Source organism: Pungitius pungitius, chromosome 15 (genome assembly GCF_949316345.1).
Source record: "Pungitius pungitius chromosome 15, fPunPun2.1, whole genome shotgun sequence".
NCBI classification, from domain to species: Eukaryota; Metazoa; Chordata; class Actinopteri; order Perciformes; family Gasterosteidae; genus Pungitius; species Pungitius pungitius.
Window position 1 is genome coordinate 9282675 of NC_084914.1, and position 25538 is coordinate 9308212.

General features: G+C 42.6%; 2 protein-coding genes across 2 annotated transcripts; both read left to right on the forward strand.

Annotated features, from left to right (window-relative positions):
- Positions 1–216: 216 nt before the first annotated feature.
- Positions 217–13131, forward strand: LOC119209112 (regulator of nonsense transcripts 1-like). Its single transcript, XM_037458138.2, has 24 exons — positions 217–658; positions 1258–1394; positions 1945–2034; positions 2648–2815; positions 2926–3106; positions 3507–3668; positions 3919–4003; positions 4289–4387; positions 4692–4800; positions 5202–5361; positions 5518–5636; positions 5953–6117; positions 6443–6557; positions 6773–6916; positions 7056–7269; positions 7633–7750; positions 7975–8131; positions 8454–8596; positions 8763–8937; positions 9196–9277; positions 9415–9576; positions 9699–9967; positions 10256–10375; positions 10753–13131. The coding sequence occupies exons 1-23, from the start codon at positions 488–490 to the stop codon at positions 10370–10372; spliced, it is 3342 nt and encodes a 1113-aa protein (XP_037314035.2). The 5' UTR covers positions 217–487; the 3' UTR covers positions 10373–10375; positions 10753–13131.
- LOC119209114 (homer protein homolog 3-like) lies at positions 13010–24519 on the forward strand. The gene is made up of 10 exons (XM_037458143.2): positions 13010–13131; positions 13255–13303; positions 15830–15986; positions 17184–17315; positions 17481–17585; positions 18632–18765; positions 20592–20748; positions 22244–22351; positions 22495–22575; positions 22658–24519. Exons 2-10 carry the CDS (start codon positions 13281–13283, stop codon positions 22841–22843), a joined length of 1083 nt encoding a protein of 360 aa, XP_037314040.1. The 5' UTR covers positions 13010–13131; positions 13255–13280; the 3' UTR covers positions 22844–24519.
- The last annotated feature ends 1019 nt before the right edge of the window (positions 24520–25538 follow it).

The window sequence follows — 25538 nt, forward strand, 5'->3', positions numbered from 1 at the left end:
ATATAGGTCTTCTGGATTATTACATGTGTAGACATTTAAAACAGACATTATATTCTATTTTTAACCCGCCCTTCTTAAGAATAAGGCCAGGGGACAAAATGATAGTGAAATGATGATGAAAATTAGAAGACAGTTGTATTTATTGATGGTTATAATAAACTAGTGAGATAGAGGGACTGGTCTGACCATGCTCCGTTACTCCTCGTAACGCTCACATCCCAGACTTCCTACAGATGACTTACTGTAGGAGATAAGAGGTGGTGAGGGAGGAGAGGAAACCAACCGTGCGGCGGACAAGACAAATGGAATGCGGCCTTAGTCGAGGCTCTCTCTCTCTCTCTCGCTCTCTCTCTCTCTGCCCCCCTCCTCACCAACGGTGTTTGTAGTTTGCATCATCGCGGTGTCTCGGTCATTCAGTTTATTCTGGAATAGCAAACAGTTTGTGCAACAGTCGTCGTTACGGGTAAATAGCGCCGTCAACAAAGCCATGAGTGTCGAGGCGTACGGGCCGAGCTCGCAGACTCTGACGTTCCTCGACACCGAGGAAGCCGAGCTGCTGGGAGCGGACACCCAGGGCTCCGAGTACGACTTCACCGACTTCACCCTGCCGAGCCAGACCCAGACCGCAGGCCAGACCCGCAGCCAGCTGGACAGCCAGGTGCGTGCGGGTGTTCGTGGCGACGCTGCTGTCAAAGGACGTTTTCTCGACTGTGTTGACAAAAAATGTAAACTGGCAAGCGACAGAAAAAAAGAAAAACATCGCGGGCGACCTCCGGTTAGCACGATGACGCCTTCCATCCGTTACCATGCCTATTCCCGCTAATTGGCTAGCACGCTAGCTGACTGAGCTCCCACGGCTAACGTTAGCTCTCTGACAGCGGCTAGCATGTTGACACAGCTAGCATGTCAATGCAGGTTTGAATTGGCCGGCGGTAGAGATTTACTCCAAAGTGCCTTTGTTCATAGTGACTTTATATGTACCGAACACTAAGAACACACGCTGACAACAGCAATCAGAGATGGGCAGAAACACATGGTTGGATACGGGTCAAAGTGACAATGCTGTCACGTTGATGTGACAGACGGCACGACTTCAAGTTTAATATTTGAGTATTTCTAAAATGTACCTGATTGACTGTCCAGTCATATGCACAATCATATTGTCAATATATGATTCTCAGTTGTTAAATTATGCCAAAATAAAGGGTATGAACTAAACTAGTTCATAGTTAAGGTTCCTTGCATGTGTCTTCTCAGGTTAATGGCCCTGACGGCGTACTGCAGAATGGGGACACACATGTCCTAAAAGCCGGTCAGCTGCTGGCCGAGTTGAACTTTGAGGAGGATGAGGAGGACACGTACTACACCAAAGATCTACCTCTCCATGCCTGCAGGTACTGACATTTGAACCAGTCCAAAGTGAGGGATGCCAAAGCTTGGAACACAATCGCTTGCTCGGATTTTATCTTATCGTGTTGAAGTTTTTAATGATTTTTATAATTGAATTCACTATATAGCCTTCTTCTCAGTTCTCAGTTTGGGATGCTTCTTCTATTGACCACAATGTGAAAATTATCCACAGAAAACTAGTTCAAACAACCTTTCCACTGCTATAGCATCTATAAAAACAAAATCTGTGCAAAATGAAAGCTGAAACCTTTCTCTCATGCGCTGCAGCTGACCACGCGTACCATCTGATCTCACTCAGCTGTTTTCTTTCTATTGTCTCCTCAAAGCTTCAGTAGTTCACTATCTCTCTGGGCATCAAACACAATTCAGCGCAACTTCAGCGCTCTTGCACTATGATCCAGATTGAGTGTATTGTTTATTCATGACGAGTGCTCATTTTGTTGTTTTGTTTTTTGACATACACATTAAACTGATCCATCCTTTTAACAGCCGTGTTTCTTTTCTCTTTTTTTTAATGTGACTCTTGTATTTTAGTTACTGTGGTATTCATGATCCAGCCTGTGTGGTCTACTGTAACACCAGCAAGAAATGGTTTTGTAATGGTCGCGGAAACACTTCCGGCAGGTAAGGATTTATACCGCTTTCAATGTACCCTTGTTGGTGAACTCAAACCGGGAGAGGGTAAATATACGGTTACCATATCATCATAGTAGGAGTACTATACACAACCACATTTTATTTCTGGAATCTTTTCATGCTGTTGCTCCAAAGAAAATGGTAGGGTTAGGGTTAGTTTCTCTGTCGGATGCTCTTTTGAATCCACTTTGTCTATCATGTAGAATTGAGGTCTCCCTTTGCCACTTCATGCTCTAGTAGTTGTGAAACTGGAAAGTTGGATAGCTTGAGGCAATAAATACATAAAAACAGATTTGGTAGAAATGTCAACCCCTTTAATGAAGTTGAATGATGCTTATGATATATTTATGCTGTATCAGTGTAGTAGATGACTACATCATATGTTTTTGATGTCATAATTGTAACACAAATTATTTATTCTCACTGCAGTTCAGAGATTTCTTTGCTGTATTCTTTGGCAGTCATGTTTTAATAACAATGTTGTAAAAACGTATGTGAAAAGGCAGTATAAATAATGTACAAAACCTGCACATCCTATACATGACTGAAGTATTGTGCATTTCTTCCCTCTTCCTGGTGCATTCATTTTCTTCACTTTTAGCCACATTGTGAACCATCTGGTGAGAGCAAAGTCCAAGGAGATGACCTTGCATAAAGATGGCCCTCTGGGGGAAACAGTATTGGAGTGTTACAACTGTGGCTGTCGCAATGTCTTCCTCCTGGGTTTCATCCCTGCTAAAGCCGACTCAGTGGTGGTACTACTGTGCCGGTAAGGGGATGTTTTCTGTAGCTGACCCTGCATACTGACCATCACGCTAATAGGGCGATCAAGTAGAATACATATTCCCTACGTGTTGTTGAACTTTTGTGGTTACGCAGGCAGCCATGTGCCAGCCAGAGCAGCTTGAAGGACATCAACTGGGACAGCTCGCAGTGGCAGCCTCTCATTCAGGACCGTTGCTTCCTGTCCTGGCTGGTGAAAATCCCTTCAGAGCAGGAGCAGCTCAGGGCTCGTCAGATCACCGCCCAGCAGATCAACAAACTTGAAGAACTGTGGAAGGTAGGACAATGTACTTAGCACACACCCGCCATTGTACTATTAGTATTCTAGATATTGCACAACTTGATTTTGAGCACGGGTAAGGCTTATCTAGACGCTTAACCAGATTTAATCATTGAATCAAGCTATTTTTCTTTAATTTCCAGTTTCTAGCCTGTGTTTCTATTTTTTGATAGTTTCCGGTTGTATGCATAGCCACATACACTAGACTTTTAATTTGTTCATTTTCATTCATTGGCCTTTTTGAAGGCAGACATTTTAACATTATGAATGGCTCTTTACAATTGAAGTCCCACAAAAAGCCATGATGGGAAGCCAGGATGCTCAACCCCAGGACCCTAAAACCAAAGCAGCTGATTGGAATTCACCCACCATGCAACGTATTACACTTTTTTGGTAGGAAAATCCCACTGCGAGCTTAGAGGACCTGGAGAAGCCTGGTGTGGATGAGGAGCCCCAACATGTGCTGCTCCGCTATGAGGATGCCTACCAGTACCAGAACATCTTTGGTCCTCTCGTGAAGCTGGAGGCTGACTATGATAAAAAACTTAAAGAGTCTCAGGTAGAATTTAAGAAAATAGGAATTTCTATATGAAAACATTTCTGCATGGTAATGAACTACAATTTCAAAATTCATCAACAATCTCAATACATTTTTTCTACAGAGCTGAAGAAATTATCTATGTTTTGGTTTTTAAAAGCAGTAAATATTCAGTTTTCTCCGCCAAAAATGTGACACTTTTGATGCTTAGTTCGAAGTCTTTTGTCTTTTAAGCGTGATATATATATTTTTTTATGTTGCTTTCTAACAGACTCAGGACAACATCACTGTCAGATGGGACTTGGGCCTGAATAAAAAAAGGATTGCTTATTTCACTCTTCCCAAGACCGACTCAGGTGGGTATTCATATTTTCGCATAAAGTTTCCATTCTTATCAGCATCATAGTTTGTTCATAAGTAATGTGATTTATTATTCCAACACCACTAAAACCAGTGACAAAAACAAAAACATATATATATATATATAATTAATGCTTCATTTTCATTTGACTATTTGTTTTTATAGCTTTTAAACCTACAATCGAGTTTCTTTTGTTGTCTTCTTACATTTTGCTTTGACTCCATGCAGTGATGTTTGATCCAGTCATGTTTTTTTGTTCATGTCATCTGCTGTCCTGTAGACATGCGACTGATGCAGGGAGATGAAATTTGCCTGAGGTACAAAGGAGACCTGGCCGCTCCATGGAAAGGCATTGGACACGTCATCAAAGTCCCCGACAGTATCCTTATGACTGCTACAGTAGACGTACTGTATTCAACTACATTTTGCCTATATTATTATGATTGCGGTCAGTTTAACATGTCATCAATTGTTTTTTTGATTAAAATCTAAATGTGTCTTTTTAAAAAACAAAACAATTTCTCTATCATTTGCTTACCACTTCGACAATGGTATCAATCGTTCATGCGTGCCCAACACTTTCAAATTTTACTGAAATGTGGTGCAACATTGTATTCACTAGCAATATATGCACTGATAAATGGAGAACACAAGAGTTACCCTCCCTTGACTTAATGTACCAGACTATGGGGATGAAATTGCCATAGAGCTGAGGAGCAGTGCCGGGGCTCCAGTGGAGATCCCACACAATTTTCAGGTCGACTTTGTGTGGAAGTCCACTTCCTTTGACAGGTATTTACAAGAAAAGCCACACAATGTTGTCTTTTAATGTGCTGAATGTGTATGAAATACAACTTTCTTTCATCTTTAAGTTTAATTTGGAACTTAAGTATATACACACATCAAGATATTCTTCTGTTGAACTGAGTAACTACCAATCTATTTCCTGTTTAAGTTCATGCAATTATGTATTAGTCGAAGGTGGATTTAAAGTGCTTTTTGTATTTATCTTCAGTGTATGCTTCTGAGCGAGTAAAGCTTTTCAATATGCAATAAACCACTTCAATCAAACAATAGTTGGAACTATAGTAGGAACTGTAGATGAATGCATAAACATTTCAGCAAATATTTTGGTGCAGTTGATTTTGGCACACTTTATAACATCATCTCGATTTTCCGTCTTCATCATCCAGGATGCAGAGTGCCCTGAAGACGTTTGCAGTGGATGAAACTTCAGTGTCTGGTTACATTTACCACAAGCTGCTGGGACATGAGGTAGAAGATGTGGTCATCAAGTGTCAGCTGCCCAAACGCTTCACTGCTCAAGGCCTCCCCGACCTTAACCACTCACAGGTGAGAATATCCACCCTAAACTACAGATCCCACATAAAACATGACAGCGTTCACACACTGTTAAAGGCGTATAACTCTTTCATTTTGTGGACGTATGAAGCATTTTAGGTCTTCTGCCCTGCGAGGCCCATATACCTGTGGTTTGTTGTAACGCAGGTGTACGCTGTGAAGACCGTGCTGCAGCGTCCTCTCAGTCTGATCCAAGGTCCTCCTGGCACGGGGAAGACTGTAACCTCTGCGACTGTCGTCTACCACCTGGCCAGACAGGGCAACGGGTAAGTCTTTTATTACTTTGTAGGTGCCGGGACTATGATAATAATTACCATAACTATTTGCTTTGAATCGTTACTTAACATATAACTTACATTTTTTAGGATGTTTTAATGGTAAAAATTGTACTTTCTTGTTACTTGTTCTTCTGAGTTTGTATCTTTATGTGGAAATGCACTTATTGTAAGTCGCTTTGGATAAAAGTATCAGCTAAATGACATGTAATGTAATGTAATGTCTTGACCATCATTGAAATTCTTGAGGAATGGTTTGGCTATGTGTTGTGGTTCTGGTTACTATTGTAACTTTTGTTCCCCCTAGGCCAGTGCTGGTGTGCGCTCCCAGTAACATTGCTGTCGACCAGCTGACTGAGAAGATCCATCAGACAGGCCTCAAGGTTGTGAGGCTGTGTGCTAAGAGCAGGGAGGCTATCGACTCGCCTGTGTCCTTCCTGGCTCTGCACAACCAGACCCGTAACATGGAGAGGTAACTCACGATGGCTAGGATTGAGCGAAATGATTGTGTGTGCTTTATGGGTACTACTGTCAGGCATGCTTGCACTTATAATCACAACGGTTTAGAAAAATGTCTCTTTTAAAATCAAGGATGTTTCCCAATTATAATTCCTCTAACCTAAGGGAAGTGGTAAGTCCTGATATTGCTTAGCAACAAATGAAAGTCCAAGAAACTCGAATAGAAACTTTAGGGGTCAGAAATATTTCCAGATTCCTCAGTAAATCATATGGTTACAGTCTTTGCACAGAAGCACAACGTTGAACTCACACTGTATTGAAATTATTCATACCTGCAGTATGCCAGAACTTCAGAAGCTCCAACAGCTGAAGGACGAGGCTGGAGAGCTGTCCTCCTCTGACGAGAAGCGATACAGAGCTCTGAGACGCACTGCAGAGAGGGAGCTGCTTATGGTATCAATAATATATATATATATATACATACATACATATATATACACACATTCCTTTAAAAAAAACCAATATATGACCTTAGATTTGGTTAACGGCATATTGTTTGCTATACTGATCCGTTCTGGCAGTGTGATATTTAGTGAAAATCTTGTTCCATCAAGTAATATTTCACTGTTTGTAAAACATGTCGGCTTTATTCCTTTCGCTTCTCCCAGAACGCCGATGTGATCTGCTGTACCTGTGTCGGGGCGGGGGATCCTCGTCTGGCCAAGATGCAGTTCCGCTCAATCCTTATTGATGAGAGCACCCAGGCCACTGAACCCGAGTGCATGGTGCCCGTCGTCCTGGGGGCCAAACAGGTAGGAGCTTCGTAAGTGGAAGTGAATAGTCTGCGTCATCACCTCTCTGCTTGAACTGTTCTCATTTCTCCCAGTTGTTGTGTTGACACACCGCCAACAAATACATAAGTATTTTGTTTTGATGACCTTTTTTCCACAGTTGATTCTGGTAGGTGATCACTGCCAGCTGGGCCCTGTGGTGATGTGTAAGAAGGCGGCCAAAGCAGGTCTGTCCCAGTCTCTGTTTGAGCGTCTGGTAGTTTTGGGCATCCGGCCAATCCGTCTGCAGGTCCAGTACCGCATGCATCCGGCCCTCAGCGCCTTCCCCTCCAACATCTTCTATGAGGGCTCTCTGCAGAATGGAGTCACTGCTGGTAAGATGAAAACTATTTGCATTTGGATTCATTTTGGTTAGACACGGCAGTCTTTTTGTCATTGTTTTCTTTGAGAGTGCAGCTACTGGCTGCTTTTGTCTTGCCAAGTTAAAAAAAAACTGAAAGCAGGAACGTGCCAAAATTTATATCCGTTTTTTTCTTGTTCATTGTCCAATTGACAATTGAGACATTTGCCTTCTGTTGTAGCAACCAAAACAAGTAGTTTGTTTTAGCTTTATTTTTTGTGCATATTACTTTGTATCCATAAAGGTGTTTTTGTAAAGTAATGATGTGTAGTAACACATCGCCACACATCCTGCAGCTGATCCTGTCCCAAGTCTTACCAGAGTTTTTTATCTACAGCGGACCGTGTGAAGAAGGGATTTGACTTCCAGTGGCCGCAGCCTGACAAGCCCATGTTCTTTTATGTCACCCAAGGTCAAGAGGAAATAGCGAGCTCTGGAACATCTTATCTCAACAGGTTTCTACTTTCTTGATTTTTATTGTTTGTCCTGCAATTTTATATTAAGCCTTAAACCTGAATAAAACCAGTCTCTCCAGCCCATGGCTCATACTGCTGGCACATTTGCATTGGATATTACATCATTTTCTGCAAAGTGTTTCAGTCACTCATATTTAGCGTCTGTGCCGAGGCAAACTATATAAAATGTTCTATTCATGTAATCACTCTGCTTGTCTATGCAGGACTGAGGCCGCCAATGTGGAGAAAATAACCACAAGGTTGCTGAAAGCTGGAGCAAAACCTGACCAGATTGGCATCATTACACCTTATGAGGGACAAAGGTCCTACCTGGTTCAGTACATGCAGTTCAGTGGCTCCCTCCATACCAAACTCTACCAGGTAAAGTTACTTATATTTTTGCACTTCATCAGAAAAGGTGACAGCGTTTGTTAATGTCTGTGCGTGTTGTCTGCAATCTGCTTTTGTCAGAAAAGAACCTTCACTCTGTAACATCACTGTGAAAGGTGACTAGACTGAGTATTTTATTTCAGGTCCAAAACCTCCACCAGAGTGATGCATCATTTAGCAAATGATGAAAAGCATATTTTAGTAGTTGCGTTCTCAACTGTGAATTCATATATATATATAAATAAAAAAGATATAAATCCCCTAAATGAGCACTCAGTTTTTTCAACCTAATGTGTCATTGTTCTTCCTGTAGGAGGTGGAAATAGCCAGCGTGGACGCCTTTCAAGGCAGAGAGAAAGACTTCATTATTCTGTCCTGTGTGAGGGCCAATGAGCACCAGGGCATCGGCTTCCTCAATGATCCCAGGCGTCTCAACGTGGCACTCACCAGAGCCAGGTAGGACGACACCAAGTAAAACACCAGTTTACATCAAACTCAGAGGGCCCTCAGTCTTCTACACTGTGGTTCAGTATTTACAAATGTTACCGTGATCGCTGTTATTTATCCGCATCCTTAACCATAGCTTTGAGCTCTTCAGTGATCTACGGCTTATGTCACGTAGGTATGGTGTGATTATTGTGGGAAACCCCAAAGCCCTGTCCAAGCAGCCTCTGTGGAACCACCTGTTGAACTACTACAAGGAACAGAAGGTCCTGGTTGAAGGTCCCCTGAACAATCTGAGGGAGAGCCTCATGCAATTCAGCAAGCCCCGCAAGCTGGTCAACACCATCAACCCAGTGAGTGTTGTGTGTGTGTGTGTATGCGCATATTCGGTGCTGAAATATGCGTCTCTTAACTGGGTCATCAATGTGTGTTTTTTTCCTGTGGGGCCAGTGAAGGATTTACGATGCAATTCGAAATGTCCTTGTGCACTTAGAACAAGTACTTCAAAGAAAATAGGATAATAACTCCGTAACGAGGAAGAAATAATGTGAGAAATAATGAGACATTTCCTAAAAACAATCAAAATACCACCTTTGTCTTTATTTCGACAGGGGGGGCGATTTATGAGCACAGCCATGTATGATGCCCGAGAAGCCCTCATTCCTGGATCTGTTTACGACCGCAGCAGTAACGGTGAGAAGTTTTTAACAAAATGTGCCAACGAAATAATCTTAAATACAGAAACAAGAGCCATGTGGTTGGATTGGGTGTGACAAAACTAAATAACTTAAAAGTTAAACACAATAAACTTGTCCTTCTGCCCGACGCAGGACGTTCGTCCAACATGTATTTCCAGACCCACGACCAGATCGGTATGATCGGCACAGGCCCCAGTCCCATGACTTCCCTGAACATCCCCATCCCCTTCAACCTTGTGATGCCCCCCATACCTCCACCTGGGTACATAAGACAGGTCAATGGGCCCTCAGCAGGTGACTGAGACAAAAATCTGTAGATTAGTGCAGAGCAATACTCAGTGTTGAGTTAATAAAAGGCCTACATGTTCAGTTAAAGCTGCCACATCACCCTGGTAACACGCATCGTTATCCTCCAGGCCGTGGTGGAGGAATGAAAGGCAAGGCAGGCAGTGGAGGAGGAGGAGGTACTCGAGGTGGTCGTCAAAGAAACCGCGGCAACATGGGAAACCACAGTGGAGGAAATGGAGGGGCCGACCGGCATGGAGGCCACATGAGTGGCAGTCAGGCCAGCCAGGATCTGGGCTCTCAGCCCTTCTCTCAGGGTCCTCTGACGCAGGGCTACAGCAACATGAGCCAGCCGTCCCAGATGAGCCAGCAGGGACTCTCCCAGCCTGAGCTTTCACAGGTTCGTTCATGGAGCCGTTCATCCTTTGTCAATAAATCTCTATGGTCGTTTTGATTTTCATGAAGTGTGAAATATGTGCACTTAATGAGGAAAACTTTTTGTAGTCTGTTTATTCAAAGAAATTGGTTCCTATTGCCAAGACACATATATTCCAGCACATTGTCCAGGTTTCCTTTTCAAATACAAACCTCTTAATTTAGTCCAAAACCACTTATTCCATTTCTCCCTGGAAAGAAATAAAGGAGAGAGTTGACGGCCCTCTTTCACTTTTTGTTTTTCCCATTATAGGACAGTTACCTAGGAGATGAGTTCAAGTCCCAGATTGACGTGGCTTTGTCCCAGGACTCCACCTACCAGGGGGAGCGGGCCTACCAACACGGTGTGACTGGACTGTCTCAGTACTAGACTGTAAGTAATCCCCCTGCGCAGTGGAAGTAACATGACTCATTGTTGTTGAATGTGCAGTTTGACGTTTTGGTAAACAGGCTTATTCCCCTCTTTGCAAACAGTCAGTCTCTAATTATTAACATAATAATTTACATAATTAACATGTTATAACTAATTAGTTTGTTGTTTTGCTTTCCAGTTATTCTTCAGTTCTCCGTGCTCTCATTTCTATTTATGTGTACATTGAGAGATACACAAAAGCATCTCTCATTAACGTCACACCGATCAGGATAGTGAAACATGAAATGGTTCCTTTAAGTAAAAAATGTTTAATGGATGTTTGAAGTCAAACATGTATTTTCTCTAAACATATTTTGTGTTGTTTTTTTTTTTTACAGGTTGCTGGAAAGGAGCTAGGCGTATGTGGAGCTTAGTTCAATGGCATTTTATTCTGGGTAGTAAGAAAAAAACAATAACAGACATGGATACCCGTTTTCCACTGCTACACCCGAAGCACTACTGTGTAAAAGTAACTGGAGAGAGACCGTGCGAAACCAACCAATCACACGAGGGAGAGCAACAGTGGGAGTAGAGCTGGACAGGAAGACGGCAAGAGACGAGGGAGTGTCAGGCTGGTGGAGGAGAGGAGGCCCTGCTGTCGTTGTCGGAGCAACGCAGTCGGAAGGCGAGACCTTCGACAGGTCAAGGAGGGCGGATGGTCCGACCCATTCTGGAGGGGAAGAAAGGGAGCGGGGGGGGGGGCTGCTGTGTCACCTTGTCCAACGTGCGCCCCTAAACCCTCTGTCATCTCTGAGCGGTACGATCGTGAATCCTGCTCCCGAGGCTGAGAAAGATGGAGAAAACGTACATACGTCCTCCGAGCTTACTCTTGGAGAGTTGGCGAGAAAACAATAGGGGACACAACTCTTGAAGTGGTTGATATGGCAACTATTGAATTCAAAGGCTTGAATTGAGGCACTGCATTTGATTGCACCCAGGAGAGAAGAGTGTAGTAACGCTGTACGGATATTCAAGTGAAGGGAACATTGCTGGTGGTGTTGTGCTTCAAGGAGATCTAATGATACACCAAGAGTACAAAGCCACGGATCATCATTCAAATTTTAAGCCTGAAAGTTTTCTGAACACAGGCTGTTTTTATTTAGGTAGAACTTCGTGATGCAAGCGAGAGGAGGCAAGCAGGCAGGGCTACTCTTGAGCAGAAATGGCTAAATCAAATAAGCCAAATCAATAAGGCACTTATTTAAGTAAAAAAAACATAATCACTGTTTAAGTGATTTAAGAAATCACTTTTATAAAATAAAAGAAAGCCACATGATTGCATCTTAAAACACAATAGCCCAAATAGAACATTTATTTATTTACTGTTTTGGATCTTTTGCGAAGCATTAAAACATATATCAAATTGTGACACTTTTGCAAGTAGTGGTGCATCATGTAATGAGCTGAAAAGTTAGTTCAATGTTAGTGTGTGTTTGGTAAGTTCTTTTTTCACATGCTGGGACACTGGTGATGTTTCTGAGCTTATATTATTATCTATATTTATTAATAATCAGAATTCGCTGAAGAAATCCTTGGCATAAATGTAACGATGACGAGTTACTTCACCTCCAACCTGGAGCTGGTTCGAATGAGCATACAAAGCACTCGCTCAAAAACGGTTGCCGCAGGGATTGCAAATATACATTTCTGGGGGAAAAAGTGTCGAATAATGAATTACTAAACAGCGGAGTGGAGTGGGGGGTGGTGGTATTGGCCACTTTCAGCTGTGCAGATGGTGCATTTTACTGCATAGGACATAGAATGACTTGTACTTGTAGGGTCACCATTATGAGCTAGCTAGTTGTTGCCATATTTTAAGTCTATTTGTCTTTTGAAGGATAATACCAATAAAGGACTGCATCCTTCATTAACACACATACAGTAGCATGTCCTGTGTAAGAACTCTTTGTTTTCCTATCCTACTTTTTTTTCTATGAACATTTCTGACTTGTTTAGAAGTGAGAGTTTTGTGTATGTGCTGATTGATATGAGTAGTTAAACAATAGTGCTCACTAAAAGTATCCTGTTGATCATCCTGTACAATTAAAGTTTGCTCATTTTATTTATTTGTAAGTCCTTCAGCTTGACTCCCTTGTTATATGTCAGATTTTGCTTTTCACTCATGTTGCCGATGGATCGACAGACATCCCATTATTACCATGTAATCCTCTCTCCAATCCGAACTACAACATTGTATTACAGCAGCAGACCTTGATGGGCCGCAGTGTGATTCTTGAGAAGACTCTTTTTTTTTTTTTTTTCTTTTTGATGAGACCCGGGGCCTCATTGGCTGCAGGCCGGCTGACACACTTAGTCTGCGGAGCCAGCAGGTGGTACCCTACTCTACCGCCGGCTGCTCCAACAGCTGACAACTCGAGCAGGAGAGGACGGGAAGCCACCTCCGGAGACGAGGTCAGAGGCGGCTTCTTTATCCGGGAGGAGAGGGACACACGGCGGACCGCGCTCGCTCCGGACACCGAGGTAAGCCGTTCCTCCTCCGCCGGGGTTGTGACGCGGCGGGCCCCCCCCACCTCCCACCGGAGAGGTGACCGGTGGCCGGGACGGTGCGCACACTTTGCGGGTTGCAGCAGTGAACCCCCCCCCCCCCTTGGAGAATAAATCCATCTGGTATCTCGGATTGCGATAAAAAGAGACTGGGACACAGACAGCAGCGCGGATTTATTGTTGCAAACAACACGGACTTCCTCCGAAATGGGGTGAGTGTGTCTACATGTGATTGTGACGTTTGATGGCAAAGACTTTAGTTCACATTTCGCCCCCAGATAAAAATACTTGTTGGGTTAATGGATGCTTGAACTCTCGCTTTCTCCGTATTCTAGAAAAGAAGTGCCAGTGTGCTTGTAAGATGTATCCTCACCACAGAGAAAGGTAAGGCTGAGTGTCAGTGCTTCATGTATATGACTTAAAACACCTTGACCCCCTCCGCGTAAACCATAAACTCATTCATTTAACAGTTTCTTACTTTTAAGTTAACTAATAGTAATTTCAATTGATTGTAATTGTGAAACGCAGGTTTAGAGCGCTTGCATTAAATCATTAGTCTCTAAATGGAGCAGTGTTGTGCCCCCCTTCCTTTACTGAAACATTTTCAGCAGGCTCAGTTCACACTTGGCATATCTTTCCTCTTAGTGGCCCCAAAGTGTTCCTGCCATCTGATCCATTGCTGTTAGCAACCCCCCCTTATTAGTTTATTGCAATTGGAACTAAGAAAGCATCCCGGAGCCATCGGTCGTGCAGCGATTAAATATCGTTATTGTATGAAATTGCTCATTTTTGATTGTCAGATGGATTATTTAAATACTTTATGGTTGCACTTAATTTTTACAATTTCTTTACAGCGCAACCATAAAGTATTGACACTAGATGAAAGTAACCACTTTGTATTCACTGAGAAATTGGTTATGAACAACTGAGAAACCCACTACAGCAGATAGTGGATACTGGAGTTTGTTATAGGACTTATTGAAGTGTTTCATCATGAGGGGGAGCCACGTCCCTCATCCAATCACTACCAGGCTTTGTAATGCTCAAAGACCCCCCCCCCCATTCAGCCTGGTGGCCCATATCCATCTGCTGAAGTGAAGGTCGAAGGACAGGACATCCGTCACCAACAATGACTGAAAATTTTTCTGTTCCCTTTTCGAATGATAATTCATTTAATATCTTCAGGCTGCAGACCGCTCCGTGAATTAGACGGTGTTTCCAAACGTTTGACTCTCTTTTAAACGGGGGGGTCATAGAGTTTGAAAGATGAGGGCATTTAGGGCAGGGAAAATCTAATAAAGGATGCTGGTGAATTGGATTATGGGAATTGTAGGAAGCTGAACTCATGACCGAGATTAAAAGTCAGTACATCTGGACTCTGCTGCTTCAAATGTGATCATTCATCTTTTAAAGCTGTGTCACACAAGACCATTTTTACTTGAATGCATAGGATTGCTTCTTTAAAATATTTGAATTTGCATGTGGTGTTTCTTTTTCTCTCCCGGTTCAAATATTGCAGTTAATTGTATTTTGAATTGAAAGCCTGAACACAAATCTCAGCGTCAAGCGGCACTCATCACTCTTTTGTCCCAGTTGGGTCCTCAGATCGTTGGGTCCTCAGATCAGTGTATCAGTGGTTGCAGCAGGAGATCCGCTGACCATGGGGAGGATTACTATGATATAGGAAGGAGACTTCAGCCGTCGAAATGCCACCGTTCATATTGATATCTTGACTATCAGTCCTTGAAACACTATATACGAGCCCTTATTGTGCTTTTTCTTTTATCATCATCTGTGCCGATAAACACACACAGAGAGTCCTTTATTGGATTTGTGTGTCACTAATGGGGTCAGATATAAATGCGCTGGCCATGATAATGCATCGGTTCCTGCAGCGTACACTATACTGCAAAGAGTTAGATGGGTCCTGGTTTTTACCAATGATTAGAGAAGATTGAGACAGGCAGTAAAGATGAGACTGATGAACAGTAGCAGCTTGTTTGTGGTACTTTTTTTTTTCTTGAGTCTTATCAATGTCAGTTTTTTCTGGACCAAAAAAGATCAGCATAGGCTCTACATTCTATCAATAAGGCAGTGAGGTAGTCACTCCAATTAGCAGTGAAAGGGTGAACGTGGTAACTATTACAGCTGGTAGACATCAACATGTGAGCACAGACCGTTTGAATACACATACATGTTACTTCAGCTACTTTGCTTCATTTTAAATCAAAGTGTGGGAATACACAGCAGTGTAAATGTGCATACTGGACACTAAAGAGAGGCACAAAAAGGGAGACCGACCTTTAGCCGTCTTGCTCCTTATACCACATGACTGTGGCTCAACCACCTCCAAACACTAGGGACTTTGTTGCATTGATATATTTACCTCGTATCCAGGATACATCTCTGCAAATAGTGGCAGGGGCAAAGCAGAGGGTGCAAGGTGAGCGACTCCAGAGCGTTTTAGTAAACATCATTTGCCAGCTAAACTGCAGCCCTGAATGGTGAATGACGCAGGGAAAGGGTGGAAGAAAGCCAGAGGAAGATTACAGCAAATGTCCCTGGATGACAGTGAAACAGATGGAGATTTACCATTGTGGAAATAATGATGGATTTCCTTTTTCAAGCAAAAGAGAAAAACTATTTAAACGGAGTTACATGGAGTTTAATGGAGGCGGTTTTAATGTTTTTATGCTGAAGGACCAACTCTTCAAAATCACAAATGCTTTTTGTCTTGTTTCCCATTTAGAAATGTGCAGAACGTCCTCCTCTTAATTACTTTTATATTAAGCTACTTCTAACCCTTTTATTAATGCTGTGTGTAAAAAAAAAAAATCCTTTTTGGAAATTCCCATTAAAGAAACAATTTTATCATCATCATCATCATCATCCCTGTGCTTCTTCCTCCAGGGAGCAGCCCATCTTCAGCTCCCGGGCCCACGTCTTCCAGATCGACCCCGGCACCAAGAGGAACTGGATCCCCGCCAGCAAACATGCTGTCACCGTGTCCTTCTTCTACGACGCCAACCGTAACGTCTACCGAATCATCAGCGTGGGTGGTACCAAGGTGAGAAGGAGGAGGAAAAAGAGGGAAAGAGGGGTGTAAATTCCAACTTCACAAGCATTTTCTACAAAGACACATCAAGTACATTACTCAATACGTGACATCCAGAGCTAGAATATGAACCATGTGTATATTGTAATTAAAAAAAAAAATTCCCGAGGGGATTTTCTAGAAAGCTATGTTATAATTTGGTGACCATGGCAACAAGAGATTCATTGCAACCAAGGCCTCTCTCCAAACAAAAAAAAGCTTTGCATTCATTTTAATCTTCACCAGCAGTCGTCCCATCAGAAAATCTGCAAGGTTAAAAAAAACAAAAAAAACATGGTGCATAAAATCCACGGTGGGTGTAAACAAATCAGCAGCCAGAGCCTCTTTCTCGCAGGCCTGTGGATTTAGATTATGAGGAGGAGGGCACATAAATTGCTGAGGGAGGGAGGGGAGGGGGTCTATCTGATCTCCTCTGAGCACCTCTGGTCTGACCCACATTTCTGACTCCCAGAAGGCTTTGCGGGGTGACAGTTGGTCGCTCAGCAGCCCAATCGTGCCAGGACTGGTGTCTGGTGCCTCCGCAGTAATCTCCACTGCTGTCACCATCGTGCAACACGTCGAACATTTCACCCCAGTAAACATTGGTTGGAGGAGAGAGAATGAGGAAAAAGATCCTGAGCTGCCATTGTCCTTCAATTCTGGGTTTTCAAAGTGGGTCCATGTTTTAAGGCTGAAGATGACGCTAAAAGTTTTATAAATAGGTCGGTTCTAATCATTTTCCTCTCATGGTGGGGGAGAGGTGGTTGCCTCCTTTCTCAATTCACTTTGAACAATAAGACATCAACTGTGTTGTGGCTGAGCTTCGGGGTTTGATTCATATTCAATATGAAAAAAACCGTGTCCCAATGGAGGAAGTGCTGTAAAATAGATTGATTGGAATCCCGGAGGAAAGTCACTGCCTACAAGCACAGATGTTTCCCTGCATTCTTTTCCAGCAAACATGAAGGTTTATGTGGTATTGTGTTCAAACAATGACTCCAAATTGCTTTAGGAAAACGAATCATCAAACTTCTCAGCTTCTTTTTAGAGAATGGGACGTCTACTGAAAGGAGGATAAATCCTTGGATTTGAGTTGTTATTTCTGTTTGCTGCTGTGGATCAGCCGGAACGGAAAGTCTTTATTTTTTCTTGTTGCGTGTGCATTCGCAGGCTATCATCAACTGCACCGTCACGCCCAGCATGTCATTCACCAAGACGTCTCAGAAGTTCGGCCAGTGGGCAGACAGCAGGGCCAACACTGTGTACGGACTCGGTTTTGCTACGGAGCAACAGCTGCATCAGGTAAACTAACCCGAGGTCAGCAAGGGTCAAAGTGCTGATTAATACCATTAATCCATTTTATTTAACAAATCCCCTCAATCCTCCCACATTTCCTGAGTCCAATGAGTGCTGCATTATTAATGTTTCATTAACGGTTCATCGCTTTCTTGGGTCTTTTTTGAAAAGTTCTCAGACAAGTTTAAGGAGGTGAAAGACGCGGCTCGTCTGGCGCGAGAGAAGTCGCAGGATAAAGAACTGGCCAACACAGCGCTCACCATCGCTGCTCCGCAGGTGAGGACAAAGGAAAAAAAAACATGAACAGGAAAGTAGAGCAAGTCTCTGCAGGTATCCGGCGAAACGCGCAGAAACCAGCGCTGCGACCCACAGGGACATCCAGAGATGCATTTTTATCTTTTTGGGGTAGAAGAGCGCACCGGCCGAGGTTCGGTGAACGTACGCCTGTTACTGTGCAGCAGTTAAGCTGCTAGAAACGCTCACAGTTATGAAATCAAGGGCGTGATTGAAAAAAAAAAACCAGGAGCTGGGTCCTTTGTCTCAGAGGTAAAGGTGAAGAAAACAAGGAGGGTGGTAAAAGGAAACCGCAGCGTTTCCACTGCTGCCAAGAAGCCTCAAACACTGTGGTGATGAAAATGTAGTCAACCTGGGGCTCTTTTGATCAATAGAGAATAATAATCAGTTACACCTGCTTGGTCATGAGCGAAATGGCAATTTCCTTTTTAATTCTACGGCTGAACAGTTTCCAAGTGATGTTTCTCGCTCCCAGTCTTTATCGAGCTGATGGCGCGTCAGTTAATTGTGCCTGATGCTCGCTAAGTGCACAACTGCTTGTGGTTGTGATATTTTCGGAAAGGTTATTATGTTTGCTGAGCTTCGTGATGACATGTTTCTTCCTGTTTTCTCTTCTTTTTCTCTCTCTCTCTCTCCACCTGATCGATTTCCTCTGTAGTTCTCCCAGGTGAGTCTGTCTTTGTTTTATCTTCTGACTCCCGGAAGAAAAAAATCAAGAAAAAGGTCATGTGTGTGAATACTGTCCAAATATCTTCGGTTTTGTCATTCTGTCTTTTGGAATGGATTTACACCTGTAGTGATGGGCTCAATCTCTCTTATATAATCACGACAAAACAAACACCACAATAATACAGCTCACGTCACCACGAGTCCATTCATGAGACAAAAAAAAGAGTTAGTAAATGTGTTTTTTGGGTTTAATCATGGAGCAACCTTCACGTCAGTGTGATGTGAAAGAAGTGTGAATATCCACTTGTCTGATGCTGTGTGCGCTACCGGTAGAGTCCGTTTACTGATGTGTTTCTCAGGACCTCTCTGATGAACTCCAGTCTCCACCGGTGATGTGTGTGAACGGACCGGAGGAGAAGATGTTCCGCAGTCAGAGCGCCGACATCACTCTGTCTGCTGAGAAGGAGCGCATTAAGAAGATGCTCTCTGAAGGGTACACACACACACACACACACACACACACACACTCTGACTTAAAGGTTTCTGGAGCTTTCAGCCACATCTTATCAGAGGACTTGGCACGTGATGGTTCAACTATCACGTGATCGAAGGGAGGTATTTCAGTCATGTGATAACCATCTCCATGACAACTCTGCCAACTCCCAATGATGCTAAGAGCATTATAAAAGCTTTATGTAAATGACTGTGTCCTGGTTTCATTTTGCATCTTTGCTGGGAGTGAGATGAGCAGATTGATGTCACTCCTGTGTATATATAGTAAATATGAAGGTGCACTCAGAGGCTAGTTAGCTTATTATAAAGACTGGAAACAGTTCCTGTATTTTGTTTGCTAGTTGCTAAACTAAGCTGAGTGCATGGCTCCAGCCTTACATCAACGAGACACATATGAGAGTGGTATTGATCTCTTGACAAAAGAGTATATTTCCCAGAATGTTGACCTATAAACACAGATTCCATTCCATTCACTTTAAATACAGGTAATGGTGCCAAGTGTCCACACAATGGTATTAAATAGTATAGGTTATTAGAAAACTTCTTTTCATATTTTTAAGAAGATGTAATTTCATATCACGTAATCCTGAATTGGAGGATCTTTACAATAATGTTGGGATTTATTACAGCGATGTTAGTAATTGTTGGGATTTATTACAGCGATGTTAGTAATTGTATGAGTAAATTGATTTTTCATCCATGTGATGCTGCCGGTACCCACATTGAAGTTTGGAAAATATCTGATTTTTTCACCGACTAAACATTTTGTCATTTTCTCAACAGTTTGACATCGTTCCATTTGTTAAGCTTTTTGTATCCATGAAGAGTCCCGTTTTTAGGTTTTATTCATTAATGACATCAAATAAAGCTCATAAACGTTTCCTCATTCAGTCTGTTTGAGCCACCCACATTGCTGTTACATCCTGCAGTCCATTATTACGAGAGAAAGCTGTTCTTTAATGGTTACCATGGTAAACTGTTGCCTTGGGACAGCCTCAAGCTTTCTAGATGTTAAAGAGACAGATCAAGAGCAAAGCATGAGGAGAGAATCTGAATGATCTTTTCTGCAGAATAAACCAACTTCGATTGACATGTAATGATGTGATATATAGATTCAAATGGCATGTAAGTGTTCCCATGAATTGTAACTAAACACATTTTTTCTTTGGAGTGTACAGCCTGTAATTCAAATATTGGGTATCAATACATTGTAAATGCAGTCCTAAGTAAGTAGCTTGAAGCCACACAAGTGGAAATTTGCGCTCACCGTTACTTGCAACCAGTGTCAATAGGATATTATTATTATTAGGGGAAAAAAACGACACAAAAGATGACCGTGTAATGCCATAATAAGTTTGCATTAAATGTTAATGACTATTTATTACTCCTTTTGTTCTCTGATGCTAAAAGGCCATTGTAATGCTCTTAAAAGGGAGTCTCCTATTCATTAGAGGATTACCGAGGGAGCAGTTTGGTGTTGTTGTTTGTACTCTGGGAGTTTCAATAAGTGTCTCTTTGTTATAAGAACTATGAAATGACCTTCAGTCTGGACAGCGGGTGTGTTGCTGGAGGCCTTTGTGCTTGGTGTATATTTCTTAACACTGTTATTATGGCTTGTGTTCACCAGACAGTCAAGCAGTAAAATCTAGAGACAGTATTCAGTTGGTGTCAACATTGGTGTCAACATTGGTGTCAACATTGGAATGTTTTACACAAGACTCAGTTTTCAACAGCTCTCCTAAAATGTGCGTAATAACTACGTGCCATATTGTCATAAAGCTTACACACAATTCTGTGTATCATCAGGTCCATCTGTGAGATGAACCTGGAATCGGAGCTCTTCACGCTGCAGGACAGCAACTCTAAACTGGTGGCGGCGCTGCACGAGGCTAACGCCAACGTGGAGCAGTGGAAGAAACAGCTGGCAGCGTATCAGGGGGAGACGGACAGGCTCAGAGATCAGGTGAGCCTCTGCCGACAGGTACAGCGGGCCCTCTGAAGTGTGCGTGCCCCGAACACTCCTTGATTTAAAAGCAAAAATCCACACACGTACGCGTTGGATTTCTGTACTTTGGTGAACAGAAAAGAGAGGGACTTCCATCACTGGGAAAAGAAAATATTGGAATATTTCAATTCAATGAAAAAATAAATGAGGGCCAAAAATGCATTAGACCCAAACACTGGAAAAACAGGTGTTTTTCTCTCGTGCAGCCAAGTCCTCGTTCATTCAGTCGTATCACCAGCAGGGCGGAGGTCTCTCCTCACCAGCAAACCTGGAGCTGTGAAGTTCTGCAGCAGGGGGAGACACGCTTTTTTAATATTATTATGATGCTTGAGTAAAGCTGTGCTCAACCCAGATCAAGGTTGATGCTGACCGTTGGTTCAGTAATTCAGCTGAGACAGGCACATGCTGGTTTTCAGTGGCTCTTCACTTATGTTCTTTGATTTGAACCATCTAACAAAGCACAGAAGAAGACGACTAATGGAATCACGCTGGTTCCCCTTCATTATTCGCTGCTCAGGACTCGTGCTGCAGGTGTTCGCCGGTTCTCCAGATACGCAGCAATGTCATCAATAAAAAGTCTTTTCACATTTGCTGGTAGCCGGCTCCTTTAGGAACGGCCTTCGCCTCAAGCTGACGATTATAAAGCTCTCTGATGCCTTCATACCTCTCCATTATAGCCCAGCTTTACAGTATCGATCACAGATTTTTAATTATCCATCACTCGTTTCAACAAGAAACTAATTTCTCCGTTTTGGTCCACATCATCAAATTAATTAAAACAAGTGAGAAGCCGGTCTCCGTCTCCTTTAGACCGAGCTGGTTCCCTGTATCTGAGCAAGGGGACCAGGTGGCTGAAAATGGTTCACGTCTCTGGGGTGCAGTGAGACGGGTTTGTAGGGCAGCAATATCCTACTTTCAATGCCCCAGTTAGGAGAAATGAAAAATCACCACAGGGAGTTGGCGTCCACTCACTTCTCTTCTTTTTTTGGATTCTACCGTTCCTTAAGTCTTAGCCATACGTGGTTCAAAATAATCCAGCCTGTCTTTGTCTCTTAAAGGTTGTCCTTCGTTATCTTTCTGATTCGTGAGACTCTGATGACAAAGCAGCAAGGATTTCACTCTTGAATCCTGGCTGAAGTTCTAACATGTTTTCCCTTGTAGATACTGTTAAATCAAAGAAATGAGTTGTGACGTGGGAATTAAACTTAAAGCATGCAAGACTGCAGAATTAAAATAACACACAGTAAAAGTGAGATGCTAATATTTTTTTTATTAGATTTAAAGGTTTCAAGCTTGGATGGCAAAGACAGCTACCTATTGGCTAGCGAGCGCAGCTCCCTCATTTTAATCTAATTCAGGCCTTAATGTGTCTGCACTGCTGAGTGCTAAGATTCAGCATGAAGCTGTATCGCACATGCTGAATGTGTCTCCATCTGTGTGTGTGTGTTGAGAGGTGGTGGAACTAGAGGCCCACGGAGGCCACGGCCCCAGTGACCTGCTGAAGGATGAGCTGACCCAGTCCCTGGAGGAGCTGGAGGCCCTGCTGAAGGCCAAAGATGAGGTTGGTGCTTATTTTTGTATTTCCTTCACCAGCTGGGAGACAGGAAGCTTTTAGTAGAAACAATTGTGTGTCTATATATATACTGTATATATGTATATATACACACATGTATTCGGTTACTCTAAGTCTACCTTGTTTTCCAGGAAATCCACATTTTGCAAAGCAAGAAAGTGGAGTACCACGAGATGGAGCACCACAGGGATGAGGCCATCCACAGGCTACGGGTAGGAGAGACACGCTGCCATGAATTATGCGCACTATTGTCGAGTAAAGGAGGAATAATCACCAGCCTCCTCCGCTCTGTAGGAGACGGAGATGCGCAACGCGGAGCTGGAGCGTCGCATCCAGAACTCTGAGCAGAACCTGAACAACTCTCTGGAGGAACGGGACCGCATGGACTCTGGGATCCAGAGGGCCGTCGAAATTCTGGACATCAAGATCTTTGACCTTAACGACCTTCGACAGAGCCTGGTTAAACTCATAGACAAATAGGAGGGAGGAGGAGGAGGAGGGGGGGGGACTGGGTCAATATCCAAGCCGAGGAGAGCGATGGGACGGGCGGCGGTCCAACGTCTTGTGGGGGGAGAGCGGGACAAGATGGAGACGGCCCCGGTCCTCTTGAAGCACAGCAAGCGGCCCGGCTGCAGGGAGGCAGCAGCATGCTCTCGGCTTCGCTTGTCCAATCTAACGTAACGCTTCGTGTCGCTTTCAAGGGTTCAAACGTTCAATGCAATAAACCAACTATACGGTAAGTGCTTATCACCGCTAGACGTTTAATATGACAATTGGTGCTTGTAGTTTTTTGTAAGTTTGACTGTTAGTACACCAAATGGCAACGTGTGTGTCCGTATGAATAAGAAGCTTGTTTCTTTTTAACTGACAGGTGCTGTGTGAGCATCTTTAGAGCAAAATGAGGCCGCCAAGTAAAGGCAAATTTTTAAAAAAAGCACAACCAAAAATGACATTTGCTTATTTAACAGCGTGCCTAAAATATGTCTTCTACTGAATTCAACACTCAACAAGGTCTGATTAGTGCAGAGATTAACACTCAACAAGGTCTGATTAGTGCAGAGATACACCCGCGCTTGGTCTTATAGATACGCATGTATTGTCTAGACGCTGTTATTTTGTTTTAAGTGAAGGGAAGAGTTGTTCGAGCTGTTGCTCCTTGCATAGAAATATTTATTGACACATTTTCCAGGTTCCGTAAACACGTAGGCTACACAACTCTGACATTAGATCTTAATAGTGACGCCAAAGATCAAATGTTAGGAGCTAAGTCAGCAGCTTTTCTATTATCTACATTTTAACTCTTAAGAATTCTTTAGATTTGTGACAGTAATCTGTTAGTAGATATAATAAGTACATTTATGCAGAATGTTCTTTTTTCCCCATCATGTTGCGTCGATAATGCTACAGCTAGTCAGTAAACACAAGAAATAGAGGCCATCACTTGGATCTACAGATGTATTTAACTGGTCCTGTGTATTCGTCCTGTGCACCATCTGTGAACACTAACTTATTTAGAATATACGCATTCAAGGATCTTTAAGAGAGAGACATTCTCTGCCTTCTGTTATTTCTCAGCTTGTTACCTTTTAGCTGTGGACGTTGCGCCACACGCCTTGTGAGTGTGGCTCTGTTTGAAAAGTGATTAAAGTCCTTTATCACACTCTACTGGTTAATATAGTTCACAATATGTGTGTTTCTGGGGTTTCCTTCAAGCCTTATTGTTTTATTTAAACAACGGTTGAGTCTGTCTCTCAAACGTTGAGCTTTTGTCATCACAGTCAGGAAATAAAAGCAAAGCATTTTAATGTCCTCTTGCTTGTGCTGATGGTATTTCACCTTCAAGGCCATCTGGTTGATGTCTACCACAGCATTCCTCCAGATGGTTTTGATTGAATAATTTATTCTATAAACCTAACCAGGACACAAGTATGCGATTCACAATCCACACCACCAACATCAAAATGTATTTAATCATGATTTACTGCTGCTGTCTTGCAAAATGTGCATCTGAACTGTTAGGATTAGAGAAGCAGGGTTTGACCGAATGTACCCAACTCCGCTGGGTAAATTAATTGCATACTTTTTTTCTTTTTTCTTTTTTTTGACCATTCTCCTGCAGTTGGATTAAAGCAAATTAAACACTTTTTTTAACCCAACTATTATATTGAATTTCATTGAGTCCTCCAGGCATTCAGATTTGACATCTTTTCAAATCAGATCCAACACGATCCTATTTACTGATTTACATTAAAAAAATCTTTTCATACAACTCACAGCTGGCGACGCCCATCTGTTGTTGTGTCTGGACTGAAATTGTGATAAACGTATCTATAAAAGTTCTAGATTGTTTTTTATCCATTTTAATGTTTGTTTAAACTGTTCATGTAGACACACCAACCCCAAAAGGTTGCTTTCAGAATGAAAAAACTGTTTATTGCTTCACATGTGACACCTACGTGGTGATGGCGCAATAAACCAAAGACAAATAGAATAAAAAGAAAATAAGATAACTCCAACATGATGATGATGTTGTTGTTGTTAAGACCTGAACCTGTAATGGGGACGTAATGTCTGGGTCAGTGGGGGACTTAGACTTGGTTTATGACACCGACTGATGAGGGGAAAAGCTGTTTCTGTGGCAGCAGGTGATGGATCGCAGGTTTGTGTCTTCTTGACGACGTCTGTGATTTCAGTCTTATAGTTTGAAGGGAGCATGCTGAGAATGTGTCACTATGCTGTCATTTGCTCTGCGGAGCCACCGTGTTCGCAGCTGATACCAATCACATCTCCTGGTAAGTGGTTGTGGCCGTTCCACTAATCTGCAATTTGAACGGCTTAATGTTTTAGTGTGTACTTGAACTCTGCCAACAGATTCACAATGCGATTGCACGTCCGGTGCTTGTCTGACTTTATTAATTGAAGCGGGGACGGTTGGCAACCAATAAGTGTTTTGTCATGTTTGCCGGACCAGCTTTACATCAAGTCTTTACAGAATCCTACTAATAATAGATTTTACATGTTTTTATATTGAATGTTTAAACCATACTTATTTGTTTCATAATGATAACAGCTCTCGTTTATCCTCCTATCCCTGCGGAGTTCAATCTCCTTCGCGTGACACTGCTCAGTACATACTTATGTCTTAATTAAATAGATATAATAGTAACCTTAATAT